Raw genomic sequence first — 23,799 nt, forward strand, 5'->3', positions numbered from 1 at the left:
ATCTATTTCATCACCATAAAATACACCGCAGGGTTTGTGAGCGCTCGCGACAGCCTGCCATCTCTAAAGACCCCATCTTTCTTTTAGCCTTCTAGCATCCAGAAGACAGTGACATCCCGCCATCTCTAAGGACCCTATCATTCTTTGACCCTGTAGCCACGCACCTGGTTATCCGAGCCCGCTGTGAGCAGCACGTTCTGAGCGGTGGGGTGCCATAGCACGAGCCCCACGCGGCGCTGGTGGTACACCAGGTCCACCACGGATCCGTGAGAGTCCTCGACACCCCATGTCTAAGGACCCTATCATTCCTTGACCCTGTGGCCACGCACCTGGTTATCCGAGCCCGCTGTGAGCAGCACGTTCTGAGCTGTAGGGTGCCATAGCACGAGCCCCACGCGGCGCTGGTGGTACACCAGGTCCACCACGGGGTCCGTGAGGGTCCCGTGACAGTTTGCCATCTCTAAGGACCCTATCATTCCTGGACCCTGTAGCCACGCACCTGGTTATCCGAGCCCGCTGTGAGCAGCACGTTTTGAGCGGTGGGGTGCCATAGCACGAGCCCCACGCGGCGCTGGTGGTACACCAGGTCCACCACGGGGTCCGTGAGAGTCCTCGATAGTCCACCATCGGGGATCTGCCACACCTGTAAAGGTTGTATTTAGATGAGAATTATTGAAATGAAACTACATTTAGTTAGATTATACCAACATTTGGCATTTACGATCGTCTAAAGCCCGGTCGCCGAGCACGTAGGATTTCGTCCATTGTCCCCAAGCTACGCGGCCGCCCGTTGCACAGTGGCGACAGCAATATAATTACGCGCGAGCGATAAGGATGGGTAGCTAGGGGTCAGTAGACGAAATTCTACGTGCTCGGCGACCGGACAATAATAAGGGTAGCCCTTAAAGGGCTCTTTTCTCCTTATCTTTGGGGCCCTACAAGCGCGAGACAAACATATGGTAAGTGCTGAGAAGAAACTACGAAACAAAAACAGCTTTGTAGAATGTACAGAAGATATTATAAGTACTGGTACATTAAGTGAAATATTATTTAGAGATTGTAACATATTAATGAAAAATGAGATTAGAGATAAATAAAGCATTTCAGTCATCCATCCATAACAAAATAGTTGATATTGATGTATTTAATTGTTTTGTTTACTGTTTATTATTTTTTATCTAATTTTGTTAGCTGCAACCGGAGGTTCCAAGAAAAAGCAAACTTTATTTAATTAAAGGACAATGGGCAAAATGGTACCCGGCTCCAATAGATATGCTTCTAGTGTCGTTTGAAAGGTCTTACCAAGACGAATAACTTTTACTATGGCCACCAGCCTCAGATCTGGTTGTGTTCGAAGATAAACATACTTTTTTGCAAAATGGTACCCGGCTCTAATAGTTATGTTTGTAGTGTCATTTGAAAGGTCTTACCAAGACGAACAACATTTACTATGGCCACCAGCCTCAGATCTGGTTGCGTTCGAAGATAAACATACTTTTTGTGTAACCGAAGTATCATACGTGTCCATCGTATGGTACTTAGGTTATGCGAGGCATGAAGGGTTTACTGCTCCAGCATCCTTCCTTAACTCTATAATTATTGATAGAGATAATTGTGAAATAAAATGTTTTTATTTGAAGAACTACTACCCCCTTAATTAAAAAAGTTATACCTAGGATGTACCTTGAATTAAAATGACATTTCCATACCAAATGACAATTTAAATTAGAGTTCAACTAGGGTGTAACTTTTATTAATTAAGGGGTTGGAGTTTTATTATTTCTTAAGGGTTTTATTCGTTCGTTCGTTTCAGCCAAATGACGTCCACTGCTGGACAAAGGCCTCCCCCAAGGTTTTCCACAATGAACGGTCCTGCGCTGCCCGCATCCAGGCTCTTCCCGCGACCTTTACCAGATCGTCGCACACTGGATCGAGCCCATACAAAGCGTTGGACATCGCTTCCTTACTCAGTGTTTTTAAAATAAAATGAGATTGCGTCAACGTAGTAACTTCAAATTTTTACAGTGTAAGGTTGATAAGTTTATCTTTCTAATGTGATAGGTTTTACTTATTAGATGGCAATTAATATAAGTGAAAAAAATTCTTAAAATATAGTGATGAAAAACTTGTATTTATTGTTCAATGAAAAGCAAATACTCACTCATTTTGGTCTATTTCCATATTTAAAGAGTAACATAATCTAACAATACTCTAAATTTATTCTCATTAAGTGTTAAAATTTTTAAAGAAATATTTTTGTAAACGCCTGATTTTTCATTGCACACAATCAGTTTGTTCGATTTTGTCGAGCTTGATTTCATATTCTGTTAACTGTTAGATACATAATCTAACAATACTCTAAATTTATTCTCATTAAGTGTTAAAATTATGAAAGAATTTTTTTTGTAAACGCCTGATTTTTCATTACACACAATCACTTTGTTCGATTTTGTCGAGCTTGATTTTATATTCTGTTAGCTGTTAGATACATACTAATGCAATTTTATAGGAACTTGGCGGACTACAAAACTGACTCCAATCAACAGATTATACGTTTATATACGCCAATATACGTTTGTAGCTAAAAACTGGTTCTCATTATAATGACACTGCTTCTTCTTGCGACAAACAGTGTCAATGAAATTATTGATTTTTTTCGATAGTTATCTGATAAATAAAATGTGTAACTTAGTACCTACCTAACACAATCATAAATTAAGAAAAAAATACATACAAAATGTATGTATGGTATGTACTAAATTCAACGACGACAATCTTTTGAGATGATGACAGTGTGATTTTTTTACTATGTCTGTTTTATAGTATTTCTTTATGTTCATAAAGTATTAACTACGTTAGTACTTACCTCTGTTTATCTGAAGAGAGTGTATGGGAAAACAGCTCTAGTATCCTAGCTAAAGAACTAGCGCGATCTTTCATCGTGGTTTTTAATAATGCATACAAATCTCTATTTGCCTTGAGGTTTTCCATTTTAATGAGTATTTTTTACTGAATTGCACACGATAAATAACTCATAAACCAAAATAAACATCTTTGGTTTACCTGACATTATTTTAGTGTAACGAATTTTACCTAAGTTAATTTTGCTATGCGGAAAAATGAGGCGCTTTTATTTAGTTTTTTTGTGATTTTCTCGAAAATATGGATGAACAAGGGTCCAAAAACTGAGTAATAATATCGCCCACATTGTCATCTATCATCTCTCATTCATGGTTTGTTAAAGATCGCCCAAGATGTCAACTAAAACACGCAGTTTTCATTTAAAAAAATACCTTTTAAAATTACGTCAAAATAGCCAAGCTAGAAATTTTTTAGGCACTCATTTTAACACACAGATTAAGATAAAGGTATAAACTAATACATTATTAAGTACTAACATAAAACCAGTGAACGAAATTGGATATATTGACAATACAAACAGAAGTCAGAAAATCCATGATTTTGACTTTGTTCACTTTACGGTCGCACCACATAGCTATGATAGTAGATCATGACTTGATATTAATGATATTTGATAGAATGAAGTCTCATCTTTCAACTTATATGCAAATCAATCTTGTTTTAAGTAGTTGCATTTAAAGCACCATGTCCAACACCTTGTATGGGCTCGATCCACCGTGCGTCGGTCCACCTAGTAGGAGGCCTTTATTATGGGTTGCTAAAGCGAATAAACCCACAAGACCCAATAAGTCCACCCACAAGATGGACCGACGACCTTATAAAGGTAGCGGGAAGGCGCTGTATGCAGGCCGCCACCAACCGGCCATTGTGGAAATCATTGGGGGAGGCCTATGTTCAACTGGACGTCTTATGGCTAAAATGATCATGATGATGATGATGAAAGCGAATAAAGGGCTAATAGCTTGGGTAGTTCATCGTAGGTATAATCCTTTACTTTTCAAGGCTTCTTTTAGTTATATTAATAGATTGTAGTCATAGTACATACTCGTATACATGGATGATTGTGTTATACTTTCATTAAAATACTTAGTGGAATTACTGCTTTCAAAACGTGAATTAGAACTGGCCCCATAGCAGACATTTTCCTACATCTAAAGGCCTTTTAAAATATATATTGGTTATGGCTATTGGAGCGGGTACCACTTTCCATACATTTGTGCCCATCATCCTTTAATTTAAAAGAAAGAAATTACAATTAAACTAAAATTAGCCTAGCCTAGTGATACCGTCTCGAAGTATGAAACGAATATGATTATAAAATAATTAGTAAAATTAATGAAACGTCGCCGCTGTCGTCATGAGAGGCGCATTTTGCTGATGCTGCTCCTCGCGGTCCATAGTGCAGTTGCAATGTTGATTTGGGTAAACTGGGTCAGCGTCGATGCAGCGATCTTCATAGATTAGGCGTACGTAACAATCTCATCCAATTAGTTATACACATTTCACAATATTTTATTTATTATAATCATAATTTAAAAGTGTTTTCGTAATTAACGAAATTAAAGATTAACAATGATAGAAATAAAGTGAATGAAAAAGAGGCTGACTGAATATAGTGCCCGAGTTTCTTGCGCTCTATTTCTTCCCAGCAATAATGGTGTACCTATGTATGTTAGAAATACAGTGTGAGTCACGATAAAGTGTACATATCTGCCGCACAATTTATAAACGCAGTAAGTAACACGTGAACAGTTTCGAGAAAAACGCGATCAAAGTTGAAATTTTATTTTGGGGTGTCTACAATTAATTACGCAAATATTTGTAAAAAAATATATATATGGGCTTATAGAGCTAAACTCAAAGTTTATTTTGATATGAGGTTTTTGTATTTTAATGAATATTTTGTATTTAAAATTATTAAAAAACTGTTTATGTTATGGATTAACTAAGTTTTCGTTCGATACTTACTACCCATGAATGCAGTATGATTGTTCCTTACTGCGTTTATCAGTAGTTTTCGTTACTTACGGTACATGTGTTAAATGATAGATTTAAATTTTAGTTCTTACAACGTAATATATGCGCCGTATCTTTACAACTTACTGCATTTATGAGTGGGAGTGTGAATCAAAATAATTAATCAAAACTTTAAATGCGCAGTAATAATACAATTATACTGCGCTTATCATAAGCCAATAACGCTTTCATGTTGAACTTTCCCAAATGACCAAGGGGTAAATGAAACAAGTATTACAAAATAATTGCTGAGATCGCTTGTTATTAAATCAAAAATTAAGATATGGCACCCACTTTTAGATCTTAAATATACCAATCTAATAAAATAAAGACTCGGTCGTTCGTTTCAGCCGAAAGAAGTCCACTGCTGGACAACGGCCTCCCCCAAGGATTTCCACAAAGACCGGTCCTGTGCCGCTCGCATACAGGCACCTGACGCGACCTTCACCAGATCATCGGTCCACCTAGTGTGAGGCTTGCCCAAGCTGCGTCTTCCAGCTCATGGTCGCCACTCAAGAACTTTCCTGACCCAGCGGCCATCAGACAACTTATAGTGTCTCCAACCTTCAGAGGAGTGGGTACAGCACGGCATTTGACATGATTTTTGTCTTATCCATTAAAGACCCATTTGTTGAGAGGCTCTATTGAGGCAATCGAGGATTGAGCTTAGATCCTCCACGTTCTCAGCCATGACTACGATATCGTCCGCGAATCAAAGATGGGTGATGTACTCGCTGATGATATTTATGCCCAATCCGCTCCAGTCCAGAAGCTTGAAAACATCTTCCAGAGTGGTAGTGAACAGTTTTAGAAATATGACATCTCCCTGTCTGACCCCTCGCTGCAACTGAAGTCCTGATCCCGGAGACGGACTGACATTGTGGCCTATTCGTACAAGCCCTTCAACGATTATATCTATAGTAAATTTGGCACCGTTGGAGAGACTGTAGCTTGAAGAGATGTCTTTCTCATAGACCACAAATGCCAGACAATGTTGCTGATTATTCTCCTCAGTTTTCTACCATAGATAAGTATGTGGTCTATCATACTAAAGCCTTATCGGAAACTGATTTGTTCGGGAGGCTAGATGTCGCGTGAAACCATTCGTGATGACTCCCAAAAACAGAATCAGAAGTGAGATGGGTAAAAAATAAATTCTTCAACAAGGTTTTGTTACCTTTTTTGAAGAAGAGTATCACCACACTTCTGTGCCATGCCGTAGGCGTTTTTCCCTCAAGGATGACGGAATCGAATAGTTTCTAAAGAGCCTTTAGTACCGGCGTTCCGCCTGATTTCAGAAGCTCAGCCGTTATTCCATCATCGCCCGGTGCCTTGTTGTTTTTCAGCTGTTTGAGAGCCATTCTAATCTCGTACAGACACGTCCGGGATATCTTCGGTATAATGTCGGGTCAATCTAGCTCTTGGGTCTTCGGCTAGATTTGTCATTTGGACAGGTTTTCAACTTCTTCCAATAACGTAAGAGTCAGCCACTGCGTTCATAACATGTTAACACCTAGGCAGCACTCTGACAATCCTTAGTATGTACGCAGTATAATTGTAATTACTGCATTAACCCAGATACTCCTGAAACATTTTACTATCTCCAAACTTAATAATCTTTGTATATGAGGCTTAAAAACTGACAAATAACATGGGAAAAATAAGAAAAAAAATATTTCCATCGTGGAAATTCGGAAAAGCGGTGTCGTTTATAAACAACAGTAGTAAAATGCACTACTATGAGGTATGCATTGCATAAAGAAAACCATCCTTTATTTTATTTGGCTTTTGTGACAAAACTGAGTAATATTACTTTTGGTATTATCTTTTGTTTCTTTAATTGTAAAAATGCATAACTGAAGATAGGTACCACGGTAATTCCCTGCATTACGCACCCTTTTGAGGGATAGCAAACTCGAGTCGATGTCTCTTCGACAGGATGTGCGATGCCAAAAGCAAGAGCGTCCGAGGAAGACCAGCTTCTTGACATGCCCTTACGAGAATGTCAGGATAAATGCTGAGCGGGGAGCCTATTGGGGGGTCATTCCACTTTGTTCACCTGGGTGAAGAAAGTGAAATAGAAATATTTATTTGTCTTTTTAGTGTCCTCATCTCACCTCGGAACCATTTCACCTAGCTTCATTTTACAGGTGGATTGCGTCGACTAAAACGATCACCTAGAACCTTTGTTCACCTAGAAATTAATTCACCCTGGTAAACAAATGCGAAAACCTGGGTGAATTCATCCCTAAAAATAGATGAACAAAAGCGACTGCTTTAGTCAAATCAAGTCATATGGATAATATCATCTGGGTGAAATGGTTCTGAGGTGAAATGAGGACACGAAAAATAACACTTTCTTCACCCAGGTGATATCACCGAGGTGAACATAGTGGAATAATCCTATTGGGGCCACTGGACCACTGAGCCACTGCTCAGTAATTGTTTTTATTCTAGTTGTGTTGTTATTGTTTATAGGTATCTATGTATTAACTACTGTATCAATAATCATCAGACAATCTAGTACTGGAAAATTATCGTCATTTTCTAGCTCCTCGACGAAATCATGAAGCTCCAGAGCCTGATAATGTGTCCTACAGTAAAAAATAAAATAATAATGTCTTGAAAGATAAAGTAGTACATTTTACTGCTGGCGTTTATAAACAACACCAGTTATTTTTCGTTATAACTTCTTACCAAAGGGTCTGAATCAGTGTGATTTGATGTTTATATGTAGTTTATGATACTAACATCACGTTTTATATAAACTATCTCAATAAAGTGTGCAACTTATTATTATTACTTATCTTGAAAACTCATCGTTGAAAATGGCTAAATAAACTTGTAAATATTATGGAAAACCTAATGAATTATTAAGATTTGCCACATAGACTAAGTCGACAAAGCCTTCACCTGTCAAGTAACATAAATAAATAAAAACAAAAGTACCTACATATTCTCCAAATTTTTTTGTTTCTATGTGTTGTTTTAAAACGACGGTAGTATAAAGTGGGTTAATATTAAGTACAAGTCATCTGTTTTTCCTATGGAAACATAATATCAGTGTGTGTTTAAGTGGAATTACTGCACATATACTATGTGCAAGGTGAACTTAACAATTGTAGAAACATAATAAGAATGATGTAATTGGCACATACTGCACTATTACTGTGTAGCAAATTAAGTAAGCGCGAGTATTCACGTAATATTAAGTTATTATGTGCTCTTACTGCTAACATAGTATGTGAAGAAACCTACAATCTGCTCTTTACTGCGTTTATGATAACATGTATCTTCCGTTCTAAGATAGATAGAAAAAAACGGGTCTTTGATTCTTATAGATCGCGATGTCAGGATTCAGAATATTTAAAACAATCATAAATGCAGTAAGTGGTACTTACTGCGTTTATAAATTGTGCGGCAGATATGAAATTAGGTGAAATTAGATCATTTTTATCGACAAAAAGGAGGTCAAAATTTTTTTTTAAATTTTTTATAGAATTTTTTTTCTTCCAATTACTTATTGTAAAGAAAACGTAATAACTTTTATAGTCTTTTTCATCTAAGATGATCCGTATGACACTTCAAGGTTATCCATATAACGCATACTACATATGCAGAATATTTTTGAAAAAATATTTGTATTATATTAGCAATATAATAAAAAAAATATTAACTACTTGTCTTGAAATATATAGTAAAATCTAAGTCTATTGATTATATTTTAATTAAATACGATGTAAAAATATTTTTTATTTAATGTACGCAATGTGTGAAACGGAATAGATTTAGTGCTGTTTAGGGGTAGTTTGTTTTGGGGTATTTGTTGTATAACAAAATCGATTTCAAAATAGATTCATTAATCGATTGCAGTGAATACTTAGTTATTAAAACATCACAAAAATCAACTATATTTTTCGATTGTTGACTTTAATAAACGCATTGAAAATAAATTAATAGTTTTTAATTTAAAGAAATAGAACCAGTACTTTTTAGAAATCGGTTTTTTGAACACGAAGTCCATGGAATTTGAATATTATCAATAAAAAATTGTTACAAAAATATTTGTAATTAAAAAAAACATGGTTTTCGTTAAATGACACCTATACAAAATATTTCTCTAAAAGTAGGTTTTACTAACTCTTAGAAAAAAATCGATAGATAAATCGCTATGGTTTAGTTATGTGACATCTCTATAACTTTCAAACTCGAAACGTCATACGGATCATCTTACGTGAAAAAGACTATAAGCTAAGATGTATATTCCGATAAAATAAAAACAGTAATAATGCTAAATAACAGACGATACTAAAAAAAATACATAAAATACTCTGAAAATGCCAACAAATAAAAAAAATGATTATTTTTGAAAAAAATCTCCTTTTAAATTCGTGTTTTTTGGTTATTTGACAAATTTCTCCAAAAAATGCCCTTACAACAGGTATCTTAAAAATAGGTCTAGTTTCACCTAATTTCATATGTGCACTTTATCGTGACTCACACTGTATAATGTTGTTTGTTTCCTGAATACAATAAAATAATAAATTAATTAATTAAATGTATTGTACCTTGACGACGCAGTCTTCCGAACCGCTGGCGATGACGTTGTCATTGTGCGGACACCACGCGATGTCCAACACTGGACCTTTGTGCCCGCCCACAAGTGGGTGGTCTGCTGGGATGCGGCCCACCTGGAAACAACAGGACACAACGTTAGTTTATCGTCATCAGGTCATTTAGTCTACTGCAGGAGGAAGACCCTTTCTAATTAACCAGAGACAAATGGTAGACCAGGATTGTGTTTAGCTCTAAGACACCTACAATTTAACATCCAATGTACTACATGATGCAATGAATAAATTAATAATGAATTATGGACGATTTGGCGTACACTCCTCTCACGCGCTGGCTTGGCTCTTATGATATCCGAATCCAACGGGCATCTTCCCCCGAAGGGGAAAATTTCCATTTTCCTCTGAATGCTCGCCTGTGAAAAGTGGGAGTGATCCTTTTCTACTCTACCGGAACCACACAGCTAAATTGTTAGTTTACGATTCACTAAGCAAACCCCCGTTGACGGGGCAGATCCACCGGGGCCGTTGGGACTAACCCAAGATAAGGTAGAGAGGTCGCTATGGATCCTACCGATCTTCTTCTTCTATGAAAGTGTACTCAATCTAACTCATGGTAATCATTCTCATTATTTATTTACAAAATAGAAGCTTAATGTCAATAGGGAACATAATTTTCTCGATAAACGTTTTTTTCCTTGTAGTTATCTTTCTTTTGTTTCCAATTAACCGCAAATGCACCTCAAATGGAAGCGTGCACGTTATTCTAAACAATTACGAGTTTAACTGCCCATTAGCATTCGAATCAGCATGCAGCACTAATAAAAACTGTACTTATCTACTTTTTCAACTATTATTGTTGTCTAGACCACTTTTTAGAGTTAATTTCAATTTGAAGATTGAATTGCAACACAATAGAGTTATAAAATGTACTTAAAATTATTTCCAACTAATAATCTGAAGAAAAAAAAAACAGAACTAATTTTAGCACAAGACTGATATTTTGCGATACAGTCAGCGTCAAATAATTCGTGACACCTAAAGTAGCCAAATAAGTGCAGAACACGTCTTTGTTACGATTGGAATAAGGTCGTGTTGTCAACTTTTCGGCTACTTTGGGTGAAACTATTTGACGCTGACTGTATAAGTTAAAAAAAAACAATCACAAAAGATCATAATAAAACATTGTTTATGCCCAATAACAATAAAAGAGCGTTGAAATACTATTATACGGTATTTATAAAACAATGATGCAATCACCGAGCGATAACGATAAAATCTATCGCATGACGACAGCAAGCGTTTAGAAGAAACTGCAGAAAAATGTAAACATAATAAAGGAAATACTTTTTGTAAATATACTAGCGACCCGCCCCAGCTTCGCATGGATGCTAAGTATGCAATAGTATACATTATAAACTATCCTCTTGAATCACTATCTATTAAAAAACCGCATCAAAAACCGTTGCGTAGTTTTAAATATCTAAGCATACATAGGGACAGACAGCGGAAAGCGACTTTGATACTATGTAGTGATGTAATTCGACATTTCGATTTGTTAATTTCACGTAACGAGTCACCCACTAGAAACTAGGTGTAAAAGATAATCCAAGCATTTGATCATTTATATTGCCAAGATGTCAGTAATTGCGAATCTAAAGAGATATTAGTATGAATTACAGCTAGATAAAACGTAAAAATACTGTGACGACTTTAGGAAATACCTATCCCACATATTAGCTTGCAGGTAAGTTGGCTACAATAAACAAAACTCGTTCAAAGTGCTGGTGATTACTAGCTGGTGGTTACGCGAATATTCCCATCTCTCGTTCCCACCGCTGCAACTCCTGTGTAGCCAGGATCTACAGCTTGACCGCCAAAAAAACCCAACCAGTGAAGGTCAAGTTTGTCCCGGGGGAAAGTTGGTGGTTAGCTTTCAAAATAATCTTTAAGTAAGGAAGGACATTTTTTTTTATCCCTAGTTAGATCCTGCCTGCCAGATGTAATCATCGCACGTTATCAGCTTATCAGTGAAGGTTCACTATCGCTTAACATTCGCGTAACGGTATCGGGCGGTAGCCGCTTCGAGATAGCATTGATAATGAACTCCCATTAAAAAGTGCTGATTAATTCGATACCAACTTGACGGTCTGTCTGAAGTATTTTTTTGATCATTTGTTTCCACCAAAAGACGTCCACTGCTGGACAAAGGTCTTCCGCAAGGGTTTCCACAACGACCGGTCTTGCATTGCCCTCAACCAGGCTCTTTCAGCGACCTACACCAGATTCTTGGATGAAAATCTAATACATATTTCTAAAAATACTATGTATTGTATTCTGTTACAAGGTGCGCCCCCTTTGTATGGTTATTTGACGATAAAGTTTATTCCGACTCTTAGCATACTGCATGATAGAAATCCATAACGCACTATTTACATTATATTTAACAAGGACTAACTATGAAATTCGAAAGGACTACAAAATAAAAATACCTTTGATTACAATAAACTTTGGATCGGAACATCATCATGTATTTTCGACAGTACACTTTCACATGTCAAAACAATGGAGTGAAAGTAATAATTAGCGCCATTATACGAGCTCAATTACCGCGCGAATTTCGTGTTTTGGCGCCAACGGCGCAGATTCTTTCGTCCGGTAAGTGGGTCAGTGGCCAGTGCGCATGAGTTGTCTCTATTATTTTATCCTCCCGCAACTATTTTTGGACTAGTTCGTGTTATCCTCTTTGTTATAAATAATTTTTGTTTGTTTCGTTGTGTATTTATTGCACGTAGGGAGGTTTCCCCGAGTTTGTACTTTTAATTAGGCATTGCGGTCTAATGAACTAAAACAAAAGATGTCATTGATATTTGAATTAACGAGGTCATAGTAGTAACACGGGGAAAAAGCTATACTGCATTGAAATAAAGAGGCATTTTTGAAATAGGCCTCTTTATTTCTGCAAATTTTTTTTTCCTAGATCTTTTATTAGGATTTTTTTAGATGTCTTTTTCTTAACATTTTTAACACCTTGAACTCAAAGTTCTTTCTGCAGTCCGATTCTATACCTAAGACAAGTAACACGATCTTTTGCAATACTGTACTGTAACACGATACGGCGGCTACTGTGATCTAACACGATACACGTGATATCACTTCGCGAGCAGTTAATTTCCGAAGCGATCGTAAATCCTGGCCGGTTATTATAATAACTCATTACGCCCACACGTGAGATTAGTTTTATTTTAAACGTAAATCACTCGCAAGGCAGATCTTTCAGAGGTGTTCCAGATCTAATATTCTGCAAGTGATGGCAGCGAGCGTCAGAATGGAGAAGTTTCGTGATGTTGAAAACATTAGATTTCACTGAAAAATATAGACCAAAACTAAAAAGCCGGTAAAGTTATTTTTGAAATCCATCAAGAAATGGCTGAGAAAATAATTATTTAAATTACCTCCATATTTTCGCGTGGAACTTAAACATAGGCGGTGCCGTGATATGCGCAACTTTAGGGCCCTGTAACTTTTGTATTTGTAGAGATATTTTCATGATTATTTCACAATTATTATTAGTTTTACTTATATTTTCAAGTTTTATTAAAAGAAAAAAATTGGTAACTTGTCCGTTGTGCTATACTGTCTAGTAGAGCATTAGAGTAGATCATTGACAGTATGTCACATTTGAATCAGAATAAAGCTGTCACATTAGTGGTACATCCTATTCACGTCGCGTTGTAGCGTTATGATAACCCGAGCTAGGAATCTGATTAGGATAGTTTTTCGTAGATAATAATTTTCACTTTCTTTGTAGTAGCTTTGTCGAACGTTTGAATTCTGATCCCATATGTTTTGGCTTGAGTTACTTTTATTATATCACCTATGTTTCTTCCTTTTTCTTTTCTCTAGCGGCAGTAGCGATACTTTTACGATATTTGCTACAGGTGATGAAGACTTAAAGCTCTTCGGAAATTATCGAACTGTCCATATCACCCCTCATATCACCAATCATTCACCAACCGTCCAACCCTCCAAATGTTGGCCCCAACGTTTAGTCACCGTGTTTACGGGCGCACCGGCATGGCGTGCCGCCAAGCATCTCGGCTCTCCAATGCGCCGCGGTTTACTACTGCCCGGATTATGTCATGGGTTTGAATGGTTATCGGTATAATTAGAACGTTTTGAAGAGTTACCGAGGTGGTTCGATGACATTCGCGATGTGATAAGGGTAAGGCTGGTATGAATCATCGATATAGTTAAACATCTGCATGAGTTACAAATAGAGAATTAACTGATTTATACTGTCCTGGCGCCGTAGAACGAGGAGAGCCGACCCAAATCATGGGAAATGGCTAGGATAAAGAAGAAGACTGATTTACATTGCTCAATCAGATGAGTAGACGTTCACATCGGAAGGGATCCCATAAAAAGATGGTGCTGATGGTGGAGGACCTCTTTGAAGATATCTGTAGGAGAACAAAACCTAAAGAAAAATACAGCAATAGGAAACTCACAGGAAGACGACCCTCTGTTGTGTCTGATGGATGAATAGCTTCATAAAGGTTGCAAAAACTGAATCGTTCCCTCTGAAGATTAATGGAACGGTCCCATGTGCACAAACAGGACGCTTACATGAGGTGAAGGTTACTAGATTGATGTAGCTTGCATTACCACTTGGGACAACATACCGGCTGGTGTTAAGTGTCTCCCTGTCTAAACAGTCGCCTGCACCTGCACGCAGGAGGATTTAAAGAATGCTACTGACAATGCCAGTCTTATAGCAGTTTTGGGCTGACACTGTGTAGAATTGTTGTCAACACGACAAGAAGAAGAAGAACAGTCGACTTTGGCAAAATCACTGCGGTAATATATATCCGCGGGATAGGGTCCATAAAAATGTGTTGAAGAACATAAGGGCACTTTTATTCAAGCGAATTTGTTTATCAATAAGTCTGCAATCTGCATCTGCAGAAGACTAATGGCTGCCAACTGCTACATGCGGAACCATGCCATCTATCATCTACTTGGCTAATAAGATATTATTTTATTTTCTATGTATTAGATGTATTGATTGCACAAGACTCGAATGTTAAAACGTATATTTATGCGTAGTTTTTGTATAGGTAACCGCAAGGTGTTTAAAAGAAATGACTTAATTATGAAAAACAAACAAAGCAGAATAGATTGACTCCTGAGCTTTGGCTGTCCAGTGGAAGTAGGTGGCACAATATTACTGGTAGTGTGGCAAAAGCATATTCCTTCAGATTTTAATTAGTTTGAGGTCCATTCCATTTTTCCTTTACAATATCGAGTCCAATCCCATCCCAAAGCTTTTAATCTTCTACTGCTGTAACTTTAAACCATGAACCCATTTTTAACCGACTTCAACAAAAGGAGGAGGTTCTCAATTCGGTTGGTATAATTCCTTTACAATATCTAATCAACGGCGAGAAAGGTTTCAATCTTCTACCGCTAACTTCAAACCATGACATGTAATACTGTATCAAACCGCTGTGGACCCCGTATCGCTGCACACGTTTCAGCGTGCGTGGGCGCAGCGTATCCGCCCGTTTTGCGGAATATTGCCCAACGCCACGAATAGCCGCCGAAAATACGCGCCGGCTAATTCCGTCTAATGTGCACTTTTGTGGGCTAATAATAACAATCTGATTGATCGACAACCGCTGCCCAGGAGATTTGTAGCCAATTCTATCTAGGATTATATGCGAATATGATACGTTTGTTTGTCTGGCATGTTTTTAACAGCTGTATTTTGAAGAAATGTTTCCATGGTATCCAACCAAAGAAGGTAAATCCAAATTACATACGATCTGATTAGGTATATTTACTGATTTACCTGAAAAAAATCATGCATATTTCATAGTCGAAATATACAAAATACACCCCTCCTACCCTTTGCACATCATCAGAATGTCTCCTAGAATGGTATGGTATCCAAATAAGGTACAACCAACCTTCTATGTATATCAAATTCCATTCGATCGGATAGGTATCTTTACTGATTTACCTGAAAAAGTCAAGCATCTTTCCTAGTAGAAATATGCAAAATACACCCCTCCTACCCTTTTCATATTTTCAGAAAAAGGATACTTGTTTAGGTCTTTGCCGACGAAGTCATGGGCTAAAGCTAGTTCAGCATATCGATGGTCCAAGATATTTGCGGAGTGAGTGATTTATCCGTTGGCTAGCTCCGCGTATCCGAGCGTTTTGTCGCGTACTTAGGCCCGCTATACACGGACAGCTCGAGCAGTTAGTCAGTGATCAACATACACGGTCCACTCTTGTAGTCAAGAGTCAACAGCTTGAAGCTGCCAGTGATAACTGCTCGAGCAGTTGGTATTAACTGCTCAACAAATCACAAGCGCGCGCGCCGTGGAATGAAGAAAGTGGGCGGAGGTAACTGCGCGAGAGCTGTCGACAGCTCGAGCAGTCAGTGTATGGCTGGCGACTGCTTGACCGCTCAATGAAAATTCACCGTGCTGTCGACCGCCCGAATCAGTTGCAACTGCACGAGCGGTTCGTGTATGTGCGTCCATAGAACTCTGCAGTTCACTGTGTAGTCGCAGCTTGAAGCTGTCGACCCTGACTGCTTCAAGCGGTCCGTGTATTGCCGGCCTTATTCTGTGTAATGGACATTTTACGACATGTCACTCATGTAGGATTTGATGTGGTGTGTCGCTACTTTAATCTCCGTAATTTGTACTAATTCATACTTTTACATTTAAATAACTCAACGTGTTTACAAACAGTCATGAAAACAAGCGATAAAATTCAATTACAAAAAGCGAATTTGTTAAAATTACACAACATTCAAATGAAAGTAAATGCATGATTACGGAATAGGAAAGATAAAATGGTTTATTTGCATTTCTAAACTGTTTATTTATAAACAGACTTCGTATGTTAATTATTTCAAATTAATTAACATCAGAATGTTGTGTTATCGAGCCAATATTTAATTACTTCGTCTAAGAATTTAGGGCCAATTTGGTGAAACGCAAAACTCGTAAACCTTGAGTTTATGGGGTTAATGGATTCCTCGGTTTCTGTGCTGTGTCACGCTGTGTGTTATTACCAAATAAATAAAATCTTGATTGATTGATTGATTCTGTCTACAGCCACTTGTCACATTGATTCGCATATAAGTAGAAGATGAGCACGCTCAAGACAAAAATCTTAATTCAAAAGCCGGGCTTTCTTGGACATAGATCCGTACTTGAGTGGAGTTTAAAACGGGTCTAAGTCACACCTCCTTACGTTGCAAACGTCCTTACGGTGTCAAGTTCGTGGTCAAACCAGTAAATGAGCACATAAACGGTTGAAATCACCGCAGCCACGACCACTCACTTTATGGCTCAGAAAATAGATGTTATGCGCATCCCTATTCCCTTTTTCTTGACCCACACATGAGACGTTCAATTTTGAAGGCCTGTGATTGGTCGGAATTTTTGTTTGATTTTGAATATGGTTTTGAGCATTTCGTATTATAAACTTTAGTTACTTAGATGATACATGCACCTTTAAAGAATGTGGGAAGCTATTCAAATTGGGCTAGTATCGCATCCTCATGTTTGACAAGTAATGTATTATAATCTATCGCCATAACAACAATGTTTACAGCATTGTTGTGTTCTGGCAGTTAGAGGTAGCCAGTTCCTCTGTAGTTGAGGATTCCGGATGAAGCTCGCTACCACCTTCGGCCGATCGTCTCCTTCCATCAGGTCACCAGGTGAGATGCAGGCCAAGAGCTTCCTCGTTGTGGGGATCAAAAAAATAATAATAGGGCTCCTTTTAGACAATAGTAGAGTAGTCGGAGTAGTATGCCACTGATCTTAATGCTTTAGTGGTTGCTAATCAAATTGAACCAATAGTTTTCTTCAGCAACCGAACTCAAAATCAGCCAAAAAAGTATTTAACCAGTTAAGGCTTGGTATTTCTGCTAAAGTAGGTATTTCGCGCTGTCAAAATCTGCGCGCGCAATACTTCGCCGAAGACAGCGCGCCAAAGAGCTCTCGCGGCTACACAGTATAGAAATACGCAGTTGGTTAGGTTAGGTTGACTTCCTTCCGTTCAAGCGTCACACTCACAGCACTTTCTAATACAAATCATATCCAAGTGATACAAATTAACCCAGATACTCCTGAAACTTTTTAACCTTGTCAATTTTTATAAATTTTTAGTATGTTTCTAAATAGAGGTCAAGTATCCACAGAAAAATATTAGAAAAATTCTTGGTCAACTGGAAAAGCCGGAAAATGGGTGGTGTTTTAACACCTGGTCGGAGAATGGACTACTACTGCGAGAAAAAATTATACTATGATTTTGTTAGGTTTAAGAGTTAAAAACGAGTTGTAAGTTATACACATTTATTTAAAAAATACCAAAATCTTATTCAGAGGAGGTAGGAGGATGGTGGAGACATAAATCATAACCCAGGATACTTTAGTACGTGGCGCATTTTTTACACCAAATTGATTTTTTCTTGCAAATTTTACATGTCAGTTGCATGTAGTACCTACTCGTAAGTACAGTAGTACATACATAGGGATGTAAGCTCCATAGACCCTGGTTGTGGCGCCATTCTTCATAAATATTGTTTCGAGTATAACTGCTTTGCCATGTATATTTTAGACATTTTGGCACAAACTTTAACAGAAGGTACTTGCACTATATTGCATTGTTGTTAAATAATTGTGATTGCGGTAGGTACTTTCATGGCAGAAGAACTAGCTGCATTGGAGGCAACATTAGATTCATTTCGTCTTACTTTAAAAAATTCAGAAAGTGGGATGTTATCCTCTTTGTCTGAAGAAGACTTGTCCTTCTGTACTTCTGCCTCGGCTCTAAGTTGAGAACCTGGAAATTCACGAAAAATAGCAATAGAAAACTTACACACTATAAGTAACTGTAGTTAGATAAACGGAAGCAGGCTAACCTGGAAGATTTTGTAAGGTAACGTGGTCTTCTTCACCAGAATCTTCATCTGTTGCTTCTGCATTAGCATTTTCTGGTGGTAAAATTGCTATGTAATTCGGTATCTGATCATCGTCGTCAATGTTTTCTAATATTTCCACTATTTCGTGAAGTCTCAGCGGTCTTTTATATCGTGGCCTAAACTTTTAATGAATATACAAGTTAGACGTCGATTATGCGACCAGGTGTTAAAACACCGATCGTAATTTTGTCATAAAAAGTCTCAAAAATATAAAGCTTTTCAAAAACATAAGTTTATTGTTTTGTAGCTAACAGTAGTACCTAAAATAATAACTAGTATAATCTGATGTATTACTAGCAAGTTTATGAAATATCTTAGCTTTTATAAGACGTTTTTACACAAAACTAAATAACAGAATTCAAAATAGTAAAATAATAACAAAATAAAGCAAATATGCGATATCGAACATACTCAATTACAGCTTGATTCGTAATGAAGAGAAAATACAAGGAACAGTAAATAAATTCTCGATGTTTTTATAATTTATCTGAGAATATTCCGAACTACTTTTTAGCGGTGTTATAACACCTGGTAGGAGTAAGTGGGTTAAAACAACTTTCAAAATTTTTGGGAATATATTTTAGAATCGAATAAATATAGAATATAACTGCCAAAGTAAACACGGTTCAAAGAGGCGTGGCATCACCCGACCTTCCGGAAGTTCCGCGCCGGCTAAAAGAATTTCAAGATTACGTCACCCGACCTATCGGTAGATCCTCGGGAGCTTGAGCGATTGGAAAAACATTTTATGATCAGTTACTCGTAGTAGCGATTATTTAGAGCTTGAATAATAAATTATAGTTGTTGCAATTCACAAAGATTTGCATGTGGTTAATTACATAAATCAGTACACGCATCAATTTTGTTCAGTCTTTTTGTTTATTAATAAATAAAAATATCATACTAAAATTGCATACATATTTGTTTGTATTGGTCTGGGTGTTTTCTTTCCATAATTTATGTATAACGTATGTACGGGACTCTGTATCGAAAATCACTATGAGCAATGAGCATCACACACTGTTACCTGGAGTGCATTACCGCAGCAAAATTTTTATAAATGTTGTGCTTTAAAGAGTCGAGAGTATAGCAGATAATTAGTTTAAATAGTAGAAATTTGTCCACTAATAGCAAAATTCGTTCAAATTATAGTTTTAAAGTTATTGGCTAGAAGATTCTTTTATCTTGCAGCTTAGACCTTTAGCCTCGTAGCGCCCACGGATTTTTTGGATCCTCTTTAACTACGACCCGACCGTCCTTCTTATAGGACTTATAGTTATAGTCCTATCAGCCCAAGATTTTGAGTTGAAATTCGTATGTGTTAGAGTTACCGGTTTGAAGTGAAACTTTCAGGGTATAATTATGATTATATTAGCATGTGTTTTTAAATTCAATTATTTGTCTACCTTTTGTTCTTTACAAAGGCCATCGGGCCACAAATTCTAGATTAAAAGGAAGTATTAAGTGATGTAAAATTAAATAATACAAAAAATTAGTAGTGTAAAGAGTATTAAATTAATAATAATAATAAATATAATAAATATTTTTGAACAATTTCACACATAACGCTATCTAGCCCCATAGTAAGCAATTAATATGCTTGTGTTATGGGTGCTCGCTTAACGGATATACTACATTATATACGTTTTAAATACATACATATTATACTAGTAACACCCAGACCCATCACAGAAATTAAAATTCATCATTTCAATTTCTGCCCGGCTGGGAATCGAACCCGGGACCTCTCGGCATAGTAGTCCCTTTTAGAACTACTACACCAAACGGCCGACAAATAATTAATTAATTAAATTAATTATTAGCAGGGTTCGAGGATATATATCAAGGGATATATATCAAGATATATATCGGATATATATCCGATATATATCAAGCCGGTTTTGATGATATATATCAACTTTTAAAATTTGTTACTGTATTTGTACTTTTTGACATAAGATTTTTATTTTTTTAGTTGATTTTGCCGTATTTTAAAGATATTTTATGTTTTTGCTTTATTTGTCTGATTTTAAGTTTTAAAAACATTAAAAACATGTTTATGTAACACATATGCAATAGTATTCATGAATAATACAATAAAATAATACTAAGGCTTTCATACAAAATTGATATATATCAAAGTTGATATATATCGGATATATATCATAAATATCCGATATTTTGATATTTATAATAAATATCGGATATTTTCGAACCCTGATTATTAGTGAAAGATAAGTTGCATTTTTATATTAGTAATATTCCATAAACCAATATAACACAAAGCCACAAACTAAAAATATTATGATATTTTTAGTACTAGCTTCGACCCAATCGCCTTCACAAAGTACATATTATTTCAAACCAAGATTTCGCAGAATTTCTGCCCTAAAAATGCAAAGTAATTATCTCTATTTAAGTAATACCTATTCGTTAGCAACTTTTTGCATAAAAACATACTCGACAACCACGGATTATCATAAAAAAAATGCGATTTACTAACTACGTGTTAGTGAGCCGTCCATACCGCCGGCCATTTTTCAAAAAATCCCATCTGTCAATTGTGACAGCCAATGGTAGCATACCGGAAACTGTTCCCTGATATTTCGTTCAGAAATCGAATTAAATTATTTCTTTAAGCCGCGAAATTTCAAAAATCTAGACAAAGTTTAATAATATGGCCTTCTGAAAGGCGCATGGGCGGTAATTGAAAGTTAGTTGAAAAAAGTTCTGGTTCTGTAGTCGCCATGTTTATTTTGGGTTATCAAAAGGCGCGTGGGCGCTACGAGGTTAGCTACAGACCTTAGACAGTATTTTTGAAACATTCTTACGCATGGTGGAGGAAGGGACGCTCTAGAGCAGTGGTTCTTAACCGGTGGTCTGCGGACCACTGGTGGTCCCTGGAGGCATTCCAAGTGGTCCACGATGTGCACCTGCACACCTTGGTCAAAACCACTTTTAACTGATTTTTGCAGTCAAACTGGTTTTGACCGATTATGAGGTGGTCCCTGACAAGACAAAAATTTGGTAAAATGGTTCCTCATGACTTAAAGGTTAAGAACCACTGCTCTAGAGACTCAAAACTACAAGGATACACATGAACTCCAGTTTTAAATCCGTTGATATCTGCTGCATCTGCCATGTTTTTGGCTATAAGATTCTTCTATCTTACGGCTTAGACCTTTAGCTTAGACAGTAGACCTTTAGCTTAGACAGTATTTTTGTAAAAATTCTTATGTTGTCAAAATGTTGTGCTTTAAAGAGTCGAGAGTATAGCAGATAATTAGTTTAAATAGTAGAAATTTGTCCACTAATAGCAAAATTCGTTCAAATTATAGTTTTAAAGTTATTGACTAGAAGATTCTTCTATCTTGCAGCTTAGACCTTTAGCTACAGACCTTAGACAGTATTTTTGAAACATTCTTACGCATGGTGGAGGAAGGGACGCTCTAGAGACTCAAGTCTACAAGGAGTCATATGAACTCCAGTTTTAAATCCGTTGACATCTGCTGCATCTGCAATCTTTTTGGCTAGAAGATTCTTCTATCTTACAGCTTAGATCTTTAGCTACAGACCTTAGACAGTATGTTTTATTATTTATTTGTGTCAGTGTGCTCTTCTAAAGAGTGTAAGACGATTGTATGTAGGTACTATTAAAATGTAATTTTAACTCATTGGTTTTGTCTCATATTTGAGGAATGTACTATGTATCATGAGTAGAGTCTTCGTTTAAAAGGATGCGAACGATTTAAATTTCAATAGGTAGACAAAATTGATTTAAATTCTTAATTCAAAAATTTAAGCTTTCTCCAGTAACACTGATATTATTATACTGAGACTCATCAAAGTCATCATTGTCAAAAATATTGACAAATCGCGAACTGTCACGGCCAAAAAACTGACACGCGTCCGTCCTCCGTAAGCGCCACCGCGCGACTGATTGAGATTGTCCAAGCCGTCATGGACGATTTTTTCCACATTTTCTAACATAGTAACTAAATAAGACGCAATATAAAAATTTCATCCGTTAAAAGCCCTCAAGTTATTTCTTAACTTTAGTTTAGTAAAAGATTTAGAATCTCAAATCGCTTATTTTAAAAATAAAACCATAAATAGAAAACGAATAGAGGTAACTTTGGGAATATATTCTATCGAGTCAACTTCATCAAATCGTGTTTCCATCCGTTAATAGCCCTAGAAAATATCCTCAACTATGCCCAATAAAAATCATAGCCTTTAATTTTACTGTTTAGTACCTCAAAAATGAAAAATGAAAACCTCATTTTCGCCATTTTCTCTGCTACCCGGCCTTAAGAACATAAACCTCTAAGTATAGTCCGAGAACTTGACACTACGAGCGCAGTCACGGGCAGCAAATAGCAATCAAGCCGTTAATGAGTCCACATTCTTCAGATAAAACATATATTTCTTGCGGACAAACTCACCGGATCCAATTAGGTTTTAGTCAGCGCAATTACCGGGTAAATGTTTGGGTAAATGGTTATCTGGTTCAACCGAAAAAATTGTGGAATGAAATTCAAGTCCTTTCATTTTCTGCTGAAGCATTTACACATATTTGAAGAAATTGAATGTTGGACATATGAAAAATTGTTTTAGTAGTTAGTTAATTTTAACTGCTCTGTTAGTGACTAATAATACACTGCGCTATATCGTTACCCTGTCGATGAAGTGAAATATGAGTTAATTTTGAGTCTCTCTCATTTTTAAATACGTAAAAACATGTCCTAAATATTTGGGCGGACAATTTGGATGACGCAACCACGTCAAAATCCATGTACGAATAGACAAAACCACGGGTAGCAGGTAGATGCTTATGAGCGCACCTACTCACCAGCATATTCCTCCTACCCACCGCATAACCCAGTGTCTGTCATAGGACAACATTACACACATCGCTTCATAAAATAAAAGTGGCGATGATCGCCCCGTATGAGGTATGTATGAAACAAAGGCGTTGGCAGACTACCCAATAAAGTAGGTATATTAAGAAATTATTGTACGCGCTAATGAGTCACGGTGCACTATTGTTGTGGTGACACAATTATAGTAAGGAGGAAAGTTATCGGGCTTTATCGAACCGGCATTAACACGTTTAATTTAAACGTTTATTTAGTAACACTATTTGATAGACTGTCTATGTACAAAGAAGATACTACTATTTCATTGTCCAAGTATACTTGGGTAAGGAATGTAGTCCAGCGGTTGATTGATAGGGATCGAGCTGGAAAACTCGAAATTGTAGCCTGATACTGAAAC

At 36.8% G+C, this 23,799-nt stretch overlaps 1 protein-coding gene across 2 annotated transcripts in view; it reads right to left on the reverse strand.

Annotated features, from left to right (window-relative positions):
- The window catches only part of LOC135082011 (coronin-6), a 55,896-nt gene that overhangs the window by 23,810 nt on the left and 8,287 nt on the right, over positions 1-23,799 (reverse strand). For both annotated transcript variants that reach the window (XM_063976757.1, XM_063976756.1), the window contains exons 3-4: positions 9,507-9,629; positions 500-643 (exon numbers count right to left, since the gene is read on the reverse strand). In XM_063976757.1, the coding sequence (XP_063832827.1) occupies positions 500-643; positions 9,507-9,629 (267 nt within the window). The remainder of the gene's footprint in view (positions 1-499; positions 644-9,506; positions 9,630-23,799) is intronic.

The sequence above is a fragment of the Ostrinia nubilalis genome, chromosome 21 (genome assembly GCF_963855985.1).
Source record: "Ostrinia nubilalis chromosome 21, ilOstNubi1.1, whole genome shotgun sequence".
Classification (NCBI taxonomy): Eukaryota; Metazoa; Arthropoda; class Insecta; order Lepidoptera; family Crambidae; genus Ostrinia; species Ostrinia nubilalis.